The sequence below is a fragment of the Cibotium barometz genome, chromosome 8 (assembly GCF_041138505.1).
Source record: "Cibotium barometz isolate CiBa-2024 chromosome 8, ASM4113850v1, whole genome shotgun sequence".
NCBI classification, from domain to species: domain Eukaryota; kingdom Viridiplantae; phylum Streptophyta; class Polypodiopsida; order Cyatheales; family Cibotiaceae; genus Cibotium; species Cibotium barometz.
The window spans coordinates 6,779,979-6,798,705 of record NC_141053.1 but is presented as its reverse complement, the minus strand read 5'-3'; the positions used below and the strand labels follow the sequence as shown (position 1 = coordinate 6,798,705).

The window sequence follows — 18,727 nt, the reverse complement described above, 5'->3', positions numbered from 1 at the left end:
AATGCTCCATGGGTTCCAAGAACCAGATGATGTCCATGTACATATGAATACAGTACCAAACAAATAGGCTCGAAGTAGATATTCGAAGCAGAACGACCACTTGCGTGGTCCAATCTCTACGGTCCTGTGCTTTCACTGGACACCGCGGAGAGCGCCCAATTGGTGTTCCAAGACCACGCACAAACAGGCGCTCTCGTACTAACGCCTGGCTCTCCCGATCTCAGCACCTTTGGACTGTGGTTCTCCAATAGCTTGGACTACCCGGCACCGAACGGGTGTTGCCGTGGAAAGGATTCCTTATCAGATTCATCACAAAGTACTTTACTTAAATCTGAAAATTCACTTACTTGTGGATGACAGATGGAAGTCCATTACCTGGATGTGTCTGTGTAGAAGGTGTAGCCACTTAGGAGGTGTAAAGTCCTCTTGTAGCCGCCAATGTAAAAGAAGTGCAACCTCTTTCAAAGAAGGAAATGGAGCGGCCGCCTTAGGAGTGATAATGCCTCGCTGTAGGAACACAGCTACCAACAGAAGCAGCTATGCATGAAAGGTACATCCACCTGAGTAGCTGGAGCGTGGCCTGCTGGTGGTGGAACAACTGCCCGGTTGCAGAGTGCAGCGTGTTCCCACGGTCTGCTGGTGATGGTCACACAGCTGGCTGCTGTAGTATGCTGCTGAAGATGGCCCACGTCTGCTTGCAAAAGAACAAGGCAGCACAGCTTGTGGGTAAACAACCGCCCGATAAAGAGCTCAGCCGCTTGTGAGAGGAAAAGGGGCGCCTGGCTGCTGTACACAGACGCCTGGCTGCAGCCTGGGTGGGTATGCGCAGCCTGTGGAGTGGCGGCCAGTCGCCTGCAGAGGAGCAGCGTAGATGATTCAGCAACCGCCTGGTAGAGTATGCGCAGTCGTACAGTAGAATATGGCAGCCGCCTATCAGAAAACGGACGCAAGAGATGGATGGTGGAAACAATTGCCCGTGCTCTACGATGGAGGAAACGATCGCTGATGATGCCTTCCATGAAGGGTGATGGCTTCTTTTTATAAAAATTAGAGTGAAGTTGCACTATTGTGTTGGCTGGCTCCCCACGCTTGCATGTGGGCGGCCAGTTCTTTGGGGGTGTGGGTAGGTGACCATGCACCCACCCCCACACACACTTAAGTGGGGCTCCCCACCTTGGCCCCTAAGTGGGTGCCCACTTTTAAGTGAGTGAACAAATGACCTTATAAAACAAAGGGTTAAAATATGAAATATTAAAACAACATGTGCAATATACTTACCACCTGTTCACATGCACCAAAACTCGTCAGAAGACAGAGCAGACTTCATGACTCACTGGCAGGCGTCCCCGCTCAGTAAGTGACACGTCAAGCAGGCAAACACAAAAATACAAGTCATGCGAAAACAGTTTCAAACATGCAAAACATGTGTGCATGTGCAAATAGTATCATGGACATATCTCCCGTTCATGGAACAAGTACAAAATATCTGTCGGCACAAAAAATGGCACGACGTAAAATATAAAACCTGGTCTTCCTATGGAGTGACAGTCCCATAGGTAAGACACAGTTCCAGGCACGAGCCTCCCTATGGAGTGACAGTCCCATAGGTAAGACACGGCACGAATACTGGCTCTTCCATGGCGTGACAATCCCATGGGTCGAACACAGTCCAGGTCACACACGGGTGGCACCAGTCTGGCTCCCGTCCATACGACACCGTCCTGCTAACACACGGGTGGCACCAGTCTGGCTCCCGTCCATGTCAGCAAAATACTGGCCTCTTCACATGAGACACCGGCCTGGCCTCAAGTGAACGAGACGCAAAAACTGGAGATGGACCAAATGGTCGGCCAATTGGTGGCATCCCCCCGGGCTTCTAAAGAGTTGTTCTCAACTGAAAAGCTCAACATATGCCTGCAACAATTGTGGGTAATCAACAAAATAATCCTCATTTACCCACTTTGCATCAATAGGCAAATAATTTTTAAACTTCACAAGGTATCTCCTGGAAAGCTTTCTTGCAAGTAGCTTTCTCTCCTTGTGAAAAACAATCTGTTCTGGCTGGAGGATCTCCTCAAGCTCTTCAATCTCTGGTGGATCTTCTGTGATAGGCTCGTCAGGATCTGGCCCCACATATTTCCGAAATAGACTCACATGAAATGCATTGTGAATCTTCCAGTGACTAGGTAAAGCAAGCCTGTAGGACACTTCATTGATCTTCTGAATCACCTTGAAGGGTCCATAATAGCGAGGAGAAAGCTTAGGATATGATCCTTCTCGTCCTGCCCTCTTCCGAAGCCTGGCTTTCTCAAATTTCAGCAAAACCCAATCACCTTCTTTGACTTCCATGTCCCGTCTATGCTTGTCAGCAGCCATTTTATGCTTATCTTGTGATCTGGCAATGGCTGTCCGCACCTGACCAAAGGATACATCCAAGTCACGAATATATTCATCAGTTGCAAAAATCTCATCCTTTGTACAAAGGATGGGTGGCAATACCACTCTGCCATAGATAATCTCAAACGGAGCCTTTCCCGTGGAGGCATGGATCGTATTGTTGTAGGCAAACTCAACAAGTGGAAGATATTTCTCCCATGCAGTCTTTTGTTCTGCCACATAACATTTCAACAAATCCAACACGACTGAATTTGCAGCTTCACTTTGGCCATCCGTTTGGGGATGATAAGCTGATGAAAACTCAAGTTTAGTACCCATATTATCAAATAAAGCTCTCCAAAAGAGACTTGTAGTCTTGGGATCTCTATCCCCAACAATGGATTTAGGCATACCATGATGCTTGAAAATATTAGCAAGAAAAAGCTTTACCATATGATCAGCTTTAATGGTTTTCTTGACGGGTAAGAAATGAGCTTGCTTGCTAAACGTGTCCACAACGGTCCAAATAGCATCATTCCCATGCTGGGATCTAGGCAAATCCATAATAAAATCCATAGTACTACTTTCCCAAGGTTGCGAGGGAATAGGCAATGGCTGAAGTAAACCTGGAGGTTTTTGCCTGTCAAATTTCACCTTTTGGCAAGTAATACATGCACACACATAAGCCTCAATATCTTTACGCATGGTTGGCCAAAAGAAATATCTCTGAATCATGCGAGTAGTGGGCATAATACCTCTATGACCAGCATAAGGTGGAGCATGACATTCGTCCATAACCTTTGGACGCAAATCCTTCACCACACATAGGCAATTATCCTTCATAAGATAACTCTCGTTGATAACATAAGAGGCATGTGAATGACCAGCCATCAAATCAGTCCATATATGGCAAAAATCAGCATCCAAATGATACAATTCTCGCATAGCAGATAAGTCTCCATGAGAGGCCACTGAGACTGCAGCTACATAAGGCCTCCTGGATAGTGCATCGGCCACCACATTTTTCTTTCCTGGAGTATGTACAATCTGAAAATGAAACATGGAAAGAAAATTTGCCATTCTCATCTGCTTCTCTGAAAGCTTTGTTTGAGATAAAAAGTATCTCAAGCTTTGATGATCTGTCTTGACTACAAATTCAGCCCCAAGAAGATAATGTTTTCATATCTTTAAGGCATGAATTACAGCCAAGAGCTCTTTCTCATAGATATCCATATGAAGCTTAGCATCATGCAAACGACGGCTTTCGTATGCAACTGCATGCCCTTCTTGATTTAGGACAGCTCCTATGCAATCACCACAAGCATCACATTCAACTACGAATGACTTGTGCAAGTCAGGAACAATCAAAACTGGACCACATATGATAGCATGCTTGAGCTGCAAGAAAGCATCCTGTTCTTTTGAAGTCCATTTGAAAGTGGTTTTCTTCTTTGTGAGATCATGTAGAGGAGTTGCTATCATAGCAAAATGCCTTATGAAACGCCTGTAATACGAACATAATCCCAGAAAACTACGTACTTGATGTACGTTTTGCAATTCGGGCCAATTCCGAAATGGTCTCTATCTTTGCAGGATCCATTGTAACTCCATGTTTGGATACAATATGACCCAGATAATGAATCTTTGAAAGGAAGAACTCACTTTTCTTGGCATTAATGAAAAGTTTATGCTTCCGCAACTCTTCGAATACTGTGACCAACTGAGTTCTGTGTTCCTGCTCATTCTTGGAGAAAACCAAGATATCATCAAAGAATACTCCTGTAAATTTGCGATGGGGTCGGAATATCCTATCCATCATACGATTAAACGTAGCAGGAGCATTGGTGAGACCAAAAGGCATTACCAAAAATTCATATAATCCGAAGGCTGTCCTGAATGCAGTTTTATGGACATCTTGTGGCACCACTCGTATCTGGTGATAACCACTCTTCAAATCAAGTCTGCTAAAATAAGCTGAGCCATCAAGCTTATCCAAAATATCATCAATTCGCGGAATTGGGAATCTGTTCTTGATGGTAAGCTTGTTTAAAGCTCTATAGTCCACACACATACGGAATGATCCATCCTTCTTTTGAACAAGAAGCACAGGGGAGCAATAAGATGAGGAACTGGGCTGAATCAAACCTTTCTCTAAAAGCTCGTTTACCTGCTTCATGATCTCTTCTTGTTGTGCAGCACTCACTCGGTATGCGGGTTTGTTAGGAGGAGAACTACCTGGCACAAGATCTATGCGATGATCTTCGGGCCTTTGGGGAGGTAATTCACCTGGCAATGAATCAGCAAAATAGTCGTTGAATGCATAAAGAAAATTCAGCCTATCATTAGACATAGCATCCACATTTTGATGATTTGGCACAAGGCTATCACGCACAAAAACCAAGTACGCAGAAAGACTCTTTTTGATTGCTTTATTAATTTGGATGTGTGATACAAGTGGAATGGAATCCCCTTCTTTGCCAGCATCAATAGCATGCGGCCTTTATGCATAAAAGAAATCATATTGGTCTTGTACTCTTTGCGGGGCTCAAGCCTATGATGCCACGGCTTGCCCAACAATACATCACATCCATTTAGTGGAGCAACTAGGAAATGTTCATTATCAAGGTAGCCCTGTATATGGATGCGCAACTTCCCTATCAATGGGGTAACCTGCACCTCTTTACCAATAAATGTAGCTTCGGCTTCAATCTGAGGTCCCATGTTCTCAACCTCAATACCCAATGCAGCTGCCGTTTGCATAGAGATGAAGTTATCGGTTGCACAGTCATCAAACATGAATAAGGCGGGCTGTGATCCTTGATTTGCCCCCAAGCCTTGCAAACCATTCGCTCTTTTGCATCATGACTTGTATTTCCTTGCACACAAGGAACTGCATGTACATTAGCCTTGGTCTGCTTGTCCTCGTGCTTAGGTTTGCGGTCAGGGCAAACATGTGGTCTTTGCTACCACAAGAACAGCATTTTCCATCCTTGGCATATTGCTCTCTTTGCTCCGGGGTTAAGCCGAATTTGTTCTTCCTTGGGCCCTGATCTTTAGATGTGTTATTTTCAGCTTTACCACCCTTGTAGGTCTCCCGGAAGTTCTTTTTAGGTGGCTGTCCACCCTTTTGCAGATTTGGGACAGCCTTGTCTTTCCCCTTTGAACCTCCTTGATCCTGTTTAATCTTGAGCACCAGCTGCTCCGTAGCAAGAGTAGAAGCTGTGAGCTGTTGCAAAGTATGTTTCGGGTGCAATTCAATGCCCAAACGATATGCTGGTTGCAATCCGGAGCAAAACTTCCTCTTTCTTTCATCCTCAGAGATTTGCATAAAGGGAGTTACTTCCAGCAACACTTTCCAGAACTTGTTAACATACTGTTGCACGCTTTCATTATCTCTTTGCTCCAGCCTGTCCCACTTTTGGGTGAGAGTTTGCTCCGCATTTGGTGGCAAAAACTGAGCATAGAATCTATCCTTAAATTCCTTCCAGGTGCAAATGGGATCCTTGGTGATCTTTTCAGTGATCCACCAATGAGCAGCGGTCCCTTTCAAAAACATGCTAGCATGGCGTACTTTAGACTTTTCAGTAAAGTCCTCATCGCTAAAAGCAATGTCGAACTGTGCCACAAATGCTAACACTTTAGAAGCATCATGTTCTCCATGAAAGACATCAAACTTAACAGATTTGTCACCTGCTTTAAATTCCTTGAGCTTTCTGGCATGAGGCTCATGGTCTTCTCTTTTTCTTTTCTCCTTATCCAACGGGGTAGCCCTATCTGCATGGGCTCCATGGGCCGTCATAGAAGTTTCATGAGGCACTTACTTGCATAAGGCATTGTCTCTCCATGAGACAATTCAGAAGGCAAAATTCTTCTAGAAGCAGACCTGTCACCCTTACCATTGGATACATGTCTTGCATGCATGTGACTTTTATGCTCTCCATGAGCACTAGCATACATATATCTGTCAGGCTTTGTGCCTTGTGGAGAAGATGCATGTCGAGAGGTGACTGTCACCTCTTCCTTTTGCATAAAAGACTTCAGCCTTTGAGATGCAGGATCTCCATGCTTCAGGCGAGGTGGATTTCTGAATTTCAGCTCTCCGTCGTCTCCCTCTTTGATATCACCTTTGCAGAGGAGGTAGACAAGTGCCAACTCCCTTGGCTTCTTGCCCACTTCCCGTGCCATGGACTCAAAAGTTACATCTACCATTGCATCAGCTTTCCTAGCTTCAATGGCACTTTGCACATGGGGATCTTCATGCAAAAATTTTAACTCTTGCTCTTGTGCCTGCAAAAGTTTTCTCATATGTTCAATTTCAGCCCTCATTGCATCAGGCTCTTGTTCAAGCATAACTGTCTTTCCTGGAGAGAGTTGACCCTTTGATTCACTATCATTAACACTTTCAAGGGGCTTGTGCCTTCCTCGCAGAGCATCAGAACCACGAGAGGCACTAGATGGACTCCTCGAATTTGGCACTTCCAAAGGGTTGCCTTGGCTGTCCATTGTGTTTAAGTGTGCTAAAAGCGGGGTGTCCAGTACACAGGTTCGTTTCCCCACTAGGTAGAGGGAAACAACCGTGCTCTGATACCAATGAAACCGATCCCGTCAAGTGGGAAAGACTCCGTTGGACACCCACACGCGTAATAGCACAACTTAATACCACAATTTGAAATGGACAACTTAATACAACTTGAAATTGAGATGAAATAAAATGAGATAAATGGATACCAGCACTGGGGCCGGAACGGGCCGACCCCCCCCTCAATATATGATATATTTATTGGGAGTATTTAACAAATACAATGCTCCATGGGTTCCAAGAACCAGATGATGTCCATGTACATATGAATACAGTACCAAACAAATAGGCTCGAAGTAGATATTCGAAGCAGAACGACCACTTGCGTGGTCCAATCTCTACGGTCCTGTGCTTTCACTGGACTCCGCGGAGAGCGCCCAACTGGTGTTCCAAGACCACGCACAAACAGGCGCTCTCCTACTAACGCCTGGCTCTCCCGATCTCAGCACCTTTGGACCGTGGTTCTCCAATAGCTTGGACTACCCGGCACCGAACGGGTGTTGCCGTGGAAAGGATTCCTTATCAGATTTATCACAAAGTACTTTAGTCAAATCTGAAAATTCACTTACTTGTGGATGACAGATGGAAGTCCAATACCCGGATGTGTCTGTGTAGAAGGTGTAGCCACTTAGGAGGTGTAAAGTCCTCTTGTAGCCACCAATGGAAAAGAAGTGCAACCTCTTTCAAAGAAGGAAATGGAGCGACCGCCTTAGGAGTAATAATGCCTCACTGTAGGAACACAGCTACCAACAGAAGCAGCTACGCATGAAAGGTACAGCCACCTGAGTAGCTGGAGCGTGGCCTGCTGGTGGTGGAACAACTGCCCGGCTGCAGAGTGCAGCGTGTTGGAGAAGTACGCCCACGGTTTGCTGGTGATGGTCACACAGCTGGCTGCTGTAGTATGCTGCTGAAGATGGCCCACGTCTGCCTGCAAAAGAACAAGGCAGCGCAGCTTGTGGGTAAACAGCCACCATATAAAGAGCTCAGCCGCCTGTGAGAGGAAAAGGGGCGCCTGGCTGCTGTACACAGACGCCTGGCTGCAACCTGGGTGGGTATGCGCAGCCTGTGGAGTGGCGGCCAGTCGCCTGCAGAGGAGCAGCGTAGATGATTCAGCAACCGCCTGGTAGAGTATGCGCAGCCGTACAGTAGAATATGGCAGCCGCCTGTCAGAAAACGGACGCAAGAGATGGATGGTGGAAACAATCGCCCTTGCTCTACGATGGAGGAAACGATCGCTGATGATGCCTTCCACGAAGGGTGATGGCTTCTTTTTATAAAAATTAGAGTGAAGTTGCACTATTGTGTTGGCTGGCTCCCCACGCTTGCATGTGGGCGGCCAGTTCTTTGGGGGTGTGGGTAGGTGACCATGCACCCACCCCCACACACACACTTAAGTGGGGCTCCCCACCTTGGCCCCTAAGTGGGTGCCCACTTTTAAGTGAGTGAACAAATGACCTTATAAAACAAAGGGTTAAAATATGAAACAACATGTGCAATATACTTACCACCTGTTCACATGCACCAAAACTCGTCAGAAGACAGAGCAGACTTCACGACTCACTGGCAGGCGTCCCCGCTCAGTAAGTGACACGTCAAGCAGGCAAACACAAAAATACAAGTCATGCGAAAACAGTTTCAAACATGCAAAACATGTGTGCATGTGCAAATAGAATCATTTACATATCTCCCTTTCATGGAACAAGTACAAAATATCTGTCGGCACAAAAAATGGCACGATGTAAAATATAAAACCTGGTCTTCCTATGGAGGGGGCTAAAATCATCTTGGAAGGGGCGTGTATCTCATAGTAGATACTAGATTAGGCATCTGCATGTGTAATGCTCCTGTGTCTCAATCTTTCCAGTCCTGCATACCTGGACCTCATGTGGAATGCCCTCAGCTCCCCCAGACTCAATTTGAAGGTGGTGAGAGGATACCCTCAAGTGGCCAATGGCCATCCTCATCACATGTGATGTGTGTGTGAAGATACTGTAGTGCCTCGATGTAGCCATACTTTGAAACCCTCAGAAAGTGCTTTGTAGAATTGGAGCTTTGTTGTAAGCTGTTGTGGGGACACCCATGTCTGACTCGTGTGAAGCTGGGTCAAGTCTAGGTGCATTATGGGGTTGATCTCTTGCTGGGAGAGATCCAAGAAGGGGAGTCTAGGTTGTAGTTAAAAGGGGAAGGGGGGCCATGCATGTCAAACCAACTGATGAACTGGGAGTATGAGGACCTACTATGGTCCTCCTGTGCACGGTGTCTAGAAGAATCAAGTGTAATCCTGGGAAGGCGATCCCTGTCCAATGTGTACAAATGGGAAATATAGGTGATCTTTTGGAAGACAGCATCAATGGCCATCAATGACCAATGGTGTTGCTCCAAACTCAACCAGGACTATGTCATGTGGCAAAGAGAGCTTGCTTCTGATTATACCTGAAATCACTATCATGTGTACCCTGTTTGTCCTCCTCCAATCTTCCTCTCCCAAAGAAGTCGAAATGCAAGCTTCAAAAAGCGAAACATGACACAGGAAATGGGCAGCAAGGATGGATCATGGGTGCTTAAGGACAAAATGTTTGGAGCCCGTTTTTTGTACATGTGTCCGTCCAGGTTTGTAGGGCAGGCCAGACAGGGTAAGCTCTGAAATGGGAGTCATAGCTCCAATGCAGATCTCAGGCGTCCAGTATATTGGGTACGAGGAGAGTTGAGTTTATCAATTTGTTTGTTGACCCTTTTAGAATCTGTACAGCTGCAGTCTTAGTGGGGGAGAACATGACATACCTCTGACTTCGTTTTCTTTTGGCAGATGATTTTTTTCATTTTCATGTGTTTTTGATATCCAGTTTACTCCTGAATTATAATAGTTGGGTCTTTCATAGACATTAATATATATATATATATATATGTATATATATATACCTAGATGAATATAATCTATCTATCTATCTATCTTCCTACAAACCTGGACACATGTACAACCGGGCTGGCCAGACAGGGTAAGCTCTGAAATGGGAGTTGTAGCTCCAATGCAGATCTCAGGTGTCCAGTATGTTGGGTACGAGGAGAGTTGAGGTTATCAATTTGTTTGTTGACCGCTTTAGAATCTGTATAGCTGCAGTCTTAGTGGGGGAGAACATGACATACCTCTCACTTCGTTTTCTTTTGGCAGATGTTTTTTTTTTCATTTTCATTTGTTTTTGACATCCAGTTTACTCCTGGATCATATATAGTTGGGTCTTTCATAGACGTTAATATAATCTATCTATCTATCTATCTATCTATCTATCTTTCTTTCTAGACCATGTTCAGATAGTGCAAATTATGACACAGGAAATGGGCAGCAAGGACAGGGTGCCCGAGGATATAGTGTTTGGAGCCAGTTCACACACCTGCAGTCTTGCAGGGTAGGCTGGACAAGGCATGGGCAGTTGGACTGATAGGCCTTACATGTGTTGACCAGAAGGCAGCATGTAAGAGCTTCATAAAGGGAGTCCATCATTCAGGTGTGATTTTATGGTGCCTAGTGCTTTGAGTGCAAGATCACTTGTGTGTCTATGAGTGGTTTAAAGTTTGGTGTTTGTTTTCTGAGCTTAATCTAGGGTTCGGTTTATTTTTACTCACATGGCACTTAAGATTTGAAGGTTTGTTACTTTCTTGCTTTACTGATCTAGGGTTTGCTTTATTTTTGCTCACATGGCACTTAAGATTTGAAGGTTTGTTTACTTTCTTGCTTTACTGAACATTATTTTGCTGCTTGGTTGTACCATCAGGTATTCCCAAACCGGTCTCCAATAGAAGTTGGGAGCTGCCTGAGGAGTTGTCAGTTGCTGGCGAGTGGGTGTTTATACTAAGGCCGTTGGTGTATGTGCTCTTGATAAGGCGGTATGGATTGAGATCATGGAAGCCGTGGTTGGTTTCCTTTGCTCTAGATGCAACTGGCATAACCGCTATTTTAGCGGCTGAGTTTTTAAAGGGTAGAAAGTCGATGAGTGCTGCCAACAATGGAAACAAGTGCACTACTCGCCCTCTTCTTTCCAGTGAGGAGGTTCAAGAAGTGAGTGGCTTTGTTATTTAAATTGGTACAGATTTTCAATCCAATTACTTAATGGATATGAGTTTTAAGAGGAATTAATCTAAAATTTGAACTTAGTATTAGAGTCTCTCTATCTCTCTCTCTCTCTCTCACACACACACACACACACACACACACACAAACCTCTCTCTCTCTCTCTCTCATGAAAAGAAACAAACGAGTTACCTCTCTCATCCTCTCCCCAACAAGCAGAGGACACCATGCTGCATGAAAGAAAGCCTGTGTGTGCGTGCATACATGCTGGTATGCTGCATCAAAAGAAAGGTCACACACACACACACTCTAGCTCCATCTCTCCAACAAGTTCTGATAAATAACACCCTCTCTCTCTCTCTCTCTCTCTCTCTCTCTCTCTCTCTCTATTTATTTCATTGGCCAGAGCTACCCCCCCCATTTGGTGGCTGAAAGAAAGATCATATAAAGAAAAAGCTAGTTGTTTGACTGAATACAACACTGTTAAAAAGCAGGCCAAATATACATATGGGGGCTCCCTCCTCGGCTGGCCACTCTATTGGAGGGAGGCTACTGGAGGCAGAGGGAAAAGCTACACGGGGGCGTGTAGTGCCAAGAAAGGGGTCCAGCAGGCATGGAAAAAAGCCTCATGCCACTGCTGTTTGCACTCCATATCACTGGTCAAGTGCTCAAAGCGGCCTAGGAGGGTGTGTATGAGGTCCATCCAAATGGAACGGATGACCTCAGCTTGGGGGGGGGGGGGGGGGGTAATCAAGTCGATAAAGGGCCTCGCATGCCAAATGTGCCAAGCTGCTAGGCTAGTGATGATCTCCCATCGCGAGCTAGTGTATGACTGGAGTCTAGGGCTGTATCAGAATTGCCATTACAATCATCACAGAGATCCACGTGTGGGAAGACTCAATGTGAGGCCTCGTCCATCATCCTTTTAAAGTAGGGCTTTTCCCGCCTCTGTAACCCAAGCTACAGCCCCCTATGTGACGATGCGGGGGTGGTTGGATCGGAGGTAAATAGGTGGAGGATGCGTTGTCATACTTGTTGCTTTTGGGGGTAATCCCACTTGCTTTTGGGGTAATCCCACTACTGCTGTAATGAGAGAGCGATCAATGCATGAGCTTGCGCATCTTTAGCATCCCATCTGAGTTGTTCCTGTGTAGAAGGGACAGGTGTAGGCGGTGCAATCCCAATGGAACCAGAATCACTAGTCCCAATAGTGGACCCCCTGACGTGCTATAGCTATAGAAGCTCCTCCCAAGTGGTGCCCTTGAGGCCAGAGACTATTGGGTCAAGGCATCCACTACTACTGTCCTCAGGATCCTTGAGCATGTTGAAGTCTCCACCCATGCACCAAGAGTTTGCCATGGGGAGTCCTTGTTGCACCTAAAGTGGGAAGGTCGTGCGCTCAGTTGCCCCATTGGGTGCGTAGATGTTGAGGAGCTCCAGTTGGGTCTCCCCAATGCGTATAATCAACGAATGCTTGACTCTTCCACCAAGGAATGGCACACCGACATGCATTCTCTTGGGGGCCAAAAGCTGGGGACTAGAATGCGTGGCTGTTGCCGGGAAGAATCTTCCCATGGTTGCGGGTTTTGCCTGCTATGAGATGATGCTCTTGAACCATGAGTATATCAAGATCTCCACTAACTTGTGCTCTCTGAAGCTCCTCTTGGATTCTTTGCATGCCTCATCGAAAGTAGGCACCACCTGGGCCTTGGATGCTCCACGAGGCAATCCTCATACCGGAAAGCTGAGGTGGCGCGCAATGGCTAGAGACTGAAAGAATGGGTACTATGCTGTGACACCCACAAAGAAATGCTGCAAGAACTGTACAACACTGTGTATGGACAACAAGCATAAAGGAGAAAAGAAGATCATTGCTGAATATCACCAGAAAAGGTAGTACATCACGTGGAGCGGCATGAGGGAGGTCCCGTAGATGCTGCCTATCACTACAGAAGTTGAAAAGAGAGATGAAAATGAGGCTAAGCCTAGCCACCTTTATATTGGTGGGAGAGGAGCTGGTCGACCAGTAGCAAATCAGAGGACTGGCCGACAATGCATAAAAAATCTGAAATGATGCCTAAAAATAGACAAAAAAAATATGTAGTGCCTGGATGCATATGCATGGCTTCAAATGGAGCCAGATACAAGCATGAATGTACATGGGAAAGTCCAGGTGGGGATGAAATAATTTCCAACACCTCCTCTTCAGCGCCAGATGGGTGGACCAACTCCGGCACGTTGCAAAAAATCCTCCAAAGAGTCTGAAGGAACAACCTCCTCATAAAAGGCACAAAGCTCGCGAAGATATGGTACATTTGAATACTGAGAAGGTCTCCGGAAGAAGCCATGAGAAGATCGAGAAGATGAAACACCAGGATCAATCTGGAGAGAGAAGCCCTCAAGAGATGGAACCATAGATGGCTCCGAAAAATGTGGTACCTCCTCTGCATCTGCAACAAGTATCGGGACCGAAGTAGAATCCTCCTCTGATGAAGAAGGAAATAAAACAACCACTGGAACAAACGGATCATCAGTGATAGCTGAATTTGCCAGGTTCGAAGTAGGAACAGGCTCCAAGATAGTGGAAGATGCCTCCTCTGAAACATAAGAAGGAGAAGCAAATGCCAGGAAAGAAGCCACCAAAGTAGGAAGCTCTTGAATATGTGAGGATATCTCAACAAAATCATCCACCTGCTTTGTAGAAGAAAAAATGCAGCACTTGAGGCAGTCCTGCAGCAGCAGCTCCACAGTAAAACGCAGGTTACCGATGAAGAAATGCAGCAGTAAACAGCTCCTATATGCTGTAAACGGTCAACAACAACATGGGAAAAGAAACGTAGCTCCCTGTAGATGTTTCTCGCTCTGATACCATGAAAGAATGGGTACTATGTTGTGATACCCACAAAGAAATGCTGCAAGAACTGAACAACACTGTATGGACAGCAAGCATAAAGGAGAAAAGAAGATCACTGCTGAATATTACCAGAAAAGGTAGTACATCACGTGGAGCAGCATGAGGGAGGTCCCGTTGATGTTGCCTATCACTGTAGAAGTTGAAAAGAAGGATGAAAATGAGGCTAAGCCTAGCCACCTTTATATAAGTGGGAGAGGAGCTGGTTGGCCAGTAGCAAATTAGAGGACTGGCCGACAATGCATAAAAAATCTGAAATGATGCCTAAAAATAGGCAAAAAAATAGCAAAAAATATGTAGTGCCTAGATGCATATGCAGGGTTTCAAATGGAACCAGATACAAGCATGAATGTACATGGGAAAGTCCATTTGGGGATGAAATAATTTCCAACAGAGACTCCATATCCCCTGGTCACCAAATTTCTAGGGATGTATGAGCATTGATCTTGAGCGGATCCAAAAGGTGTTGGACTGGCCAATTCTTCAGATTGTGAGCTAACTTTGGGCATTTCTAGGCTTCATTATCTTTCTTCGGACGTCAGTGAATATTCGTAACCAACCGTTTCTTTCATAAACCTCCTCTGTTGTTGCAGGTGGATACCACACACAAAGACAGAGCAAAGAGCTTGACGAGCACATAGATAGAGTTAGTGGTATAAACTCACACGACTAAGTGTGTGTGCGTGAGAGATTTCATTAGGTAAAATAAAAGACCCTAAATCAAAGGCCCAAAGGGGTCCAACCATAAAGTGCCATGTGTGACTGTGTCCCTAAAAAAGTATAGGTGACTGTCATGTGCATGCACATGGACATGCTAACCCCAAGACTAAATTCTTGATTTGCAACAGATAAAGACTAGATTTTGGAGCTTCAACAGTTGTCAAAAGGCATGGAAGGTATATTGGTGGATCAGGACCTCTGTCGGCCAGCAAATGACCATTTGGCAAATGGTGTTGGGGGCAGAGAAGGATTTATTCATGTCTAGGGAACTGGCCGACAGTAGGTTAGCCAGTTCATTTACTCTTCAAGGACCTATAAAAGGCAAACGCTGGCTCCTAGTTTAGCATCTGACATCTTCAAGGTGTTAGGTCACAATAGGACATAGAATAGGTTATTGCTGCCTTTTGGGCATGCCTAGGGCTGCCAAGTACATGTACCTTTTTGTCCTATATGAATATATTGAAAATACAACTCTCTCTCTCTTTCTTTGGTCCATCTCTTCTTTGTGTTTTGTGTCAGGTTGTTCCTATGAAAGGTGTTTAGGTCTGAAAGAAGACACATAGCTTCCACACATGTGACAGTGACTCTTAAATGGTATGCCCAAATAGAAATGCAGCCGACCAAGATCTGACGTCTCTTATGCCTTCTGCAATTCAGCTTTGAAGCTGAAATTTTCAGCTCATTGTTCCTTGTCAAGATCACATCATCCACATATAGGATGACTAAGGCAATATCTCTTTGCACATAAAGAGTACTCTCATTGGGACTATTTTGGAATCCCTGGCTGGCCAAATGTGCATGCAGAATCAAACATGCTACCCATGCAAGCATAATCCACTTCATGCTTGCTCTTCTTGCTGCACTTGTCCTGCTCTCAAAAGGAGCACCAAGCTTCCTTTCTTCGAGCAGCCATCTAGGGACTGTTCTAGCCTCTTGTATGGCTGTCCGTTCATCCCTTACAGCTTTATCAACACCTATATGTCCATAGGGCTCATTTATGGGCTGATTTCCATGCTCATCCGGAGGTGTTTGCTGTCCCAAACCTTGCTGTTCAGAAATTTCAGAATGTGGGAATGTCACCTGATGATGAAACAAGTCATATGGGTCACCAAATACTTGCTTATGTGAAGAGGCAAGAGGCTGAATCAAATTTTGAGCAAATATGACATCTCTACTTATGATAATCTTGTGAGTAGAAAGATCATAAAGTTTGTAACCCTTACTCTCGTGATTGTAGTCCACCAAAATGCATTTCACGGCCTTATCATCCAGCTTGGTCTTTTTCTCTTGGGGTACATGTGCATATGCCAAACTACCAAACACACGAAAGTAAATCTTCCGCTCATAGTAGTGACGGTCATCCTAAGCCTCAAATGGTGTGATGGTCTTCAAGGCTTTTGTGGGGCATGCGTTTAGTACATGAGCTGTGCATAAGATGGCCTCGAGCCAAAACTTGTGTGGCAACTTTTACCTTGTACCATGCACCTAGACATTTCCTTCAAAGATCTGTTCTTCCTCTCTGCTACACCATTTTGTTGTTGTGTATATGGCACCGTGCAATGATGTTTAATGCCTTTCCCTTGCAAGTGTTGTCACGTGCATCCCGCACTTGGATGCCACGTAGACATATGTGTACAGAAGGTGCAGGACCTGGGATGGTGAATTGGTCCCATGTGAGCCCAGTCCGGGACAAGTCAGCCAGGGATCCATCTTAGTCGTCCGAGGTCAGGTGTGCATTGTCCTGCACATGAGTCCAAGGTCAGGTGTGCAGTGTCCTCACATGAAACAGTGCCAGTCCGCGCCGTGAGTCTTCCTCTGGAATGATGTCAGTGATTCTGTGTATCTGGTATGGTACCGGATGCCAGATCACTGAGTAGTTAGTTAGGGTTTGCTTTTAGAACAAGGGGCCAGTCCATACCAAGTCTTAGTGTGGGCATGGGGATGGTGTGAAACCACCCCCATGAGGGCCAGGAAGGCCCTGGCTGAACCCACCAGCCATGGAGGGACTGTAGGACAGCCTAGGGGCAGGCTAAAGGCAGACATGCAGGAGATGCAGCCTTTGTATGGCTGTAGGGTAGGTATGGGGCAGCCCAGCCCTCAAGATGTTTGCAAAAGCATTGTTCAGCCATGTAGAAGCATGCGCATAATGCCCAGCCATTTAGGGAAAAATGCGCAGCGATTTATGTGATTTTTTTCAGTCTTAAATGCTGAAAACTCAGTCGTGGGACATTTAATGCTGGCCGCTTGGACTTCAACTGGCCGACTGCTCTAGGTGGAGTAGTATAAATAGGAGAGCCCACAATCCCATTTGTTCATCTCATTTCTCACCAAGAGCTCAAGCATAAAGGGGCTAGACAAGCCAAGAAGGTGCTAAGCAAAGGGGTGAAGGACTGCAGGTCAAGGGTAGGGAATTCCCAGCCAAGAAAGGTCAAGATTTCTGTATTTTCTTTTCAGATTCACATCATTCTAATAAAGCAAATACACCATCCGTGGTGGGGACCCTACAGAGGGTATTTGGGACCCAATACTGTGTCCTCTCTCTCTCTCTCTCTCTCTCTCTCTCTCTCTCTCTCTATTTTTTGCACATCTTCATTCAGTTTGTGCGTTAATTCCGTCGTGAAAGGAGTGCTGATTTCTGAGCGTTGAAGTTACCGACCTTCTCCGAAGCTTCCGCATGTTATAAGTGTGCCTTGAAAGCATTAGACATATATTTACCTCCTCTATTTGTAGGGAGAGTGTAATTTGCGTGACTCCTTGCTTGCATTCTTCTTCTTCTCTTGATCTTGAGCAATCCACTTCCTGCACTCATTGATATAGTGCCCTGGCTTATGGTAGAAATGTCATTTCCCTTTCTTGTTCTTGCTCTTTGAGGCATCACCCTTGGAAGAACTATCACCCTTGGTGACCAATTTCCCTGTGTTTGCCTTTGTTTTGCCTTTATCCTTTAATGCAAAAGCTTTTTCACCACCATGCCCTAGGTTGCTCCTCTTGTAGAAGCTATCCCACAAGCTTATCAAAAGAGATTGGATCTCTACCACCCCTCATAGATAGTGTAACCGATAGGGACCCGGACCAGAAGAGAGAAACACTTCAAACGCAAACAGAGGATAACAACAGAAGCCGCATAATATTTATATAGACAGCACACTAAGCCGTAACGCACCCCCCCCCCCCCCCTTCTAGGAACTTCTTTGTTACGTAGAAGCGTTTTACAAAGAGTCCAAGGTGAGGGTGCAACTTGCACCAGATTTTCCATAGGTCCTGAGTAGCCTTCTTCACAAAGCACACCTGAGGTTCTGACAAAGCTTCCTTCACAAAGCCAAGCCAAGACAATTCCACAAAACAGTCCAAACAATTCTTGAGTCCACCTCAAGACAATGTGCCGTCTATAGCCTCCTGGCTGAGGGCAAAAGAGGGAAGAAAAACTGTACTGCCTCTGTACGATTTGCTGCTGTACGACCAGCTCTTGCGAGGGTGTTGCTATACAGCCAGCTTCTGCAGCAACTAGTTGAGGGAAGAAGAGAGGGAGAATCAAATGCAATCGGCCAGCTTGTAGGCGACCAGAAAAAAGGCACGTGCAACACTGCTGTTGGCCAGTTGAAAGGCAAGAGAAGTGAGGGAAACTGGCTCAGCAGCAGTAGGCGGCCTGTTTGAGTCAACCAGCAACGAGTAGCAAACAGTCTGTAGTCGGCCAGATTTGAGAGCAAATCAAAGAGAGAATCAGCACTTTACTGTGTACGGCCAGTTCCTTGTGCACATATCTTACAAGCGAGCAGCCCCACCTTTGCGCCTCCTTCAAGCAAGCAGCTCCCACCTCCTTTAATGCTCAGCCCATGCCATTTTGAGTCAGCCAGCCTAAAATATGGCTCAAGCACCCAAAAAGCAAGTCAGCCAGATAAAAACGCTTGGCGAAGTCACTTTTAGCATCTTCGAACTTCCTGCCCAAGATTGTATGCTAGATTTGGCCCTCACCTTGGGCATCTTCTTTTGTCCATGAATCCATACCCAAATAATAATATGTCCGGCCAAACTTTAATGATGTCTGAACACATTGACTCATAAACATTAAAAGTCA

The 18,727-nt window shown here is 45.6% G+C and overlaps 1 protein-coding gene across 5 annotated transcripts in view; it reads left to right on the top strand.

Annotated features, from left to right (window-relative positions):
• The window catches only part of LOC147635859 (peroxisome biogenesis protein 16-like), a 72,056-nt gene that overhangs the window by 11,308 nt on the left and 42,021 nt on the right, over positions 1–18,727 (top strand). For all 5 annotated transcript variants that reach the window (XM_086801215.1, XM_086801214.1, XM_086801213.1 and 2 more), the window contains exon 5: positions 10,726–11,009. In XM_086801215.1, the coding sequence (XP_086657341.1) occupies positions 10,726–11,009 (284 nt within the window). The remainder of the gene's footprint in view (positions 1–10,725; positions 11,010–18,727) is intronic.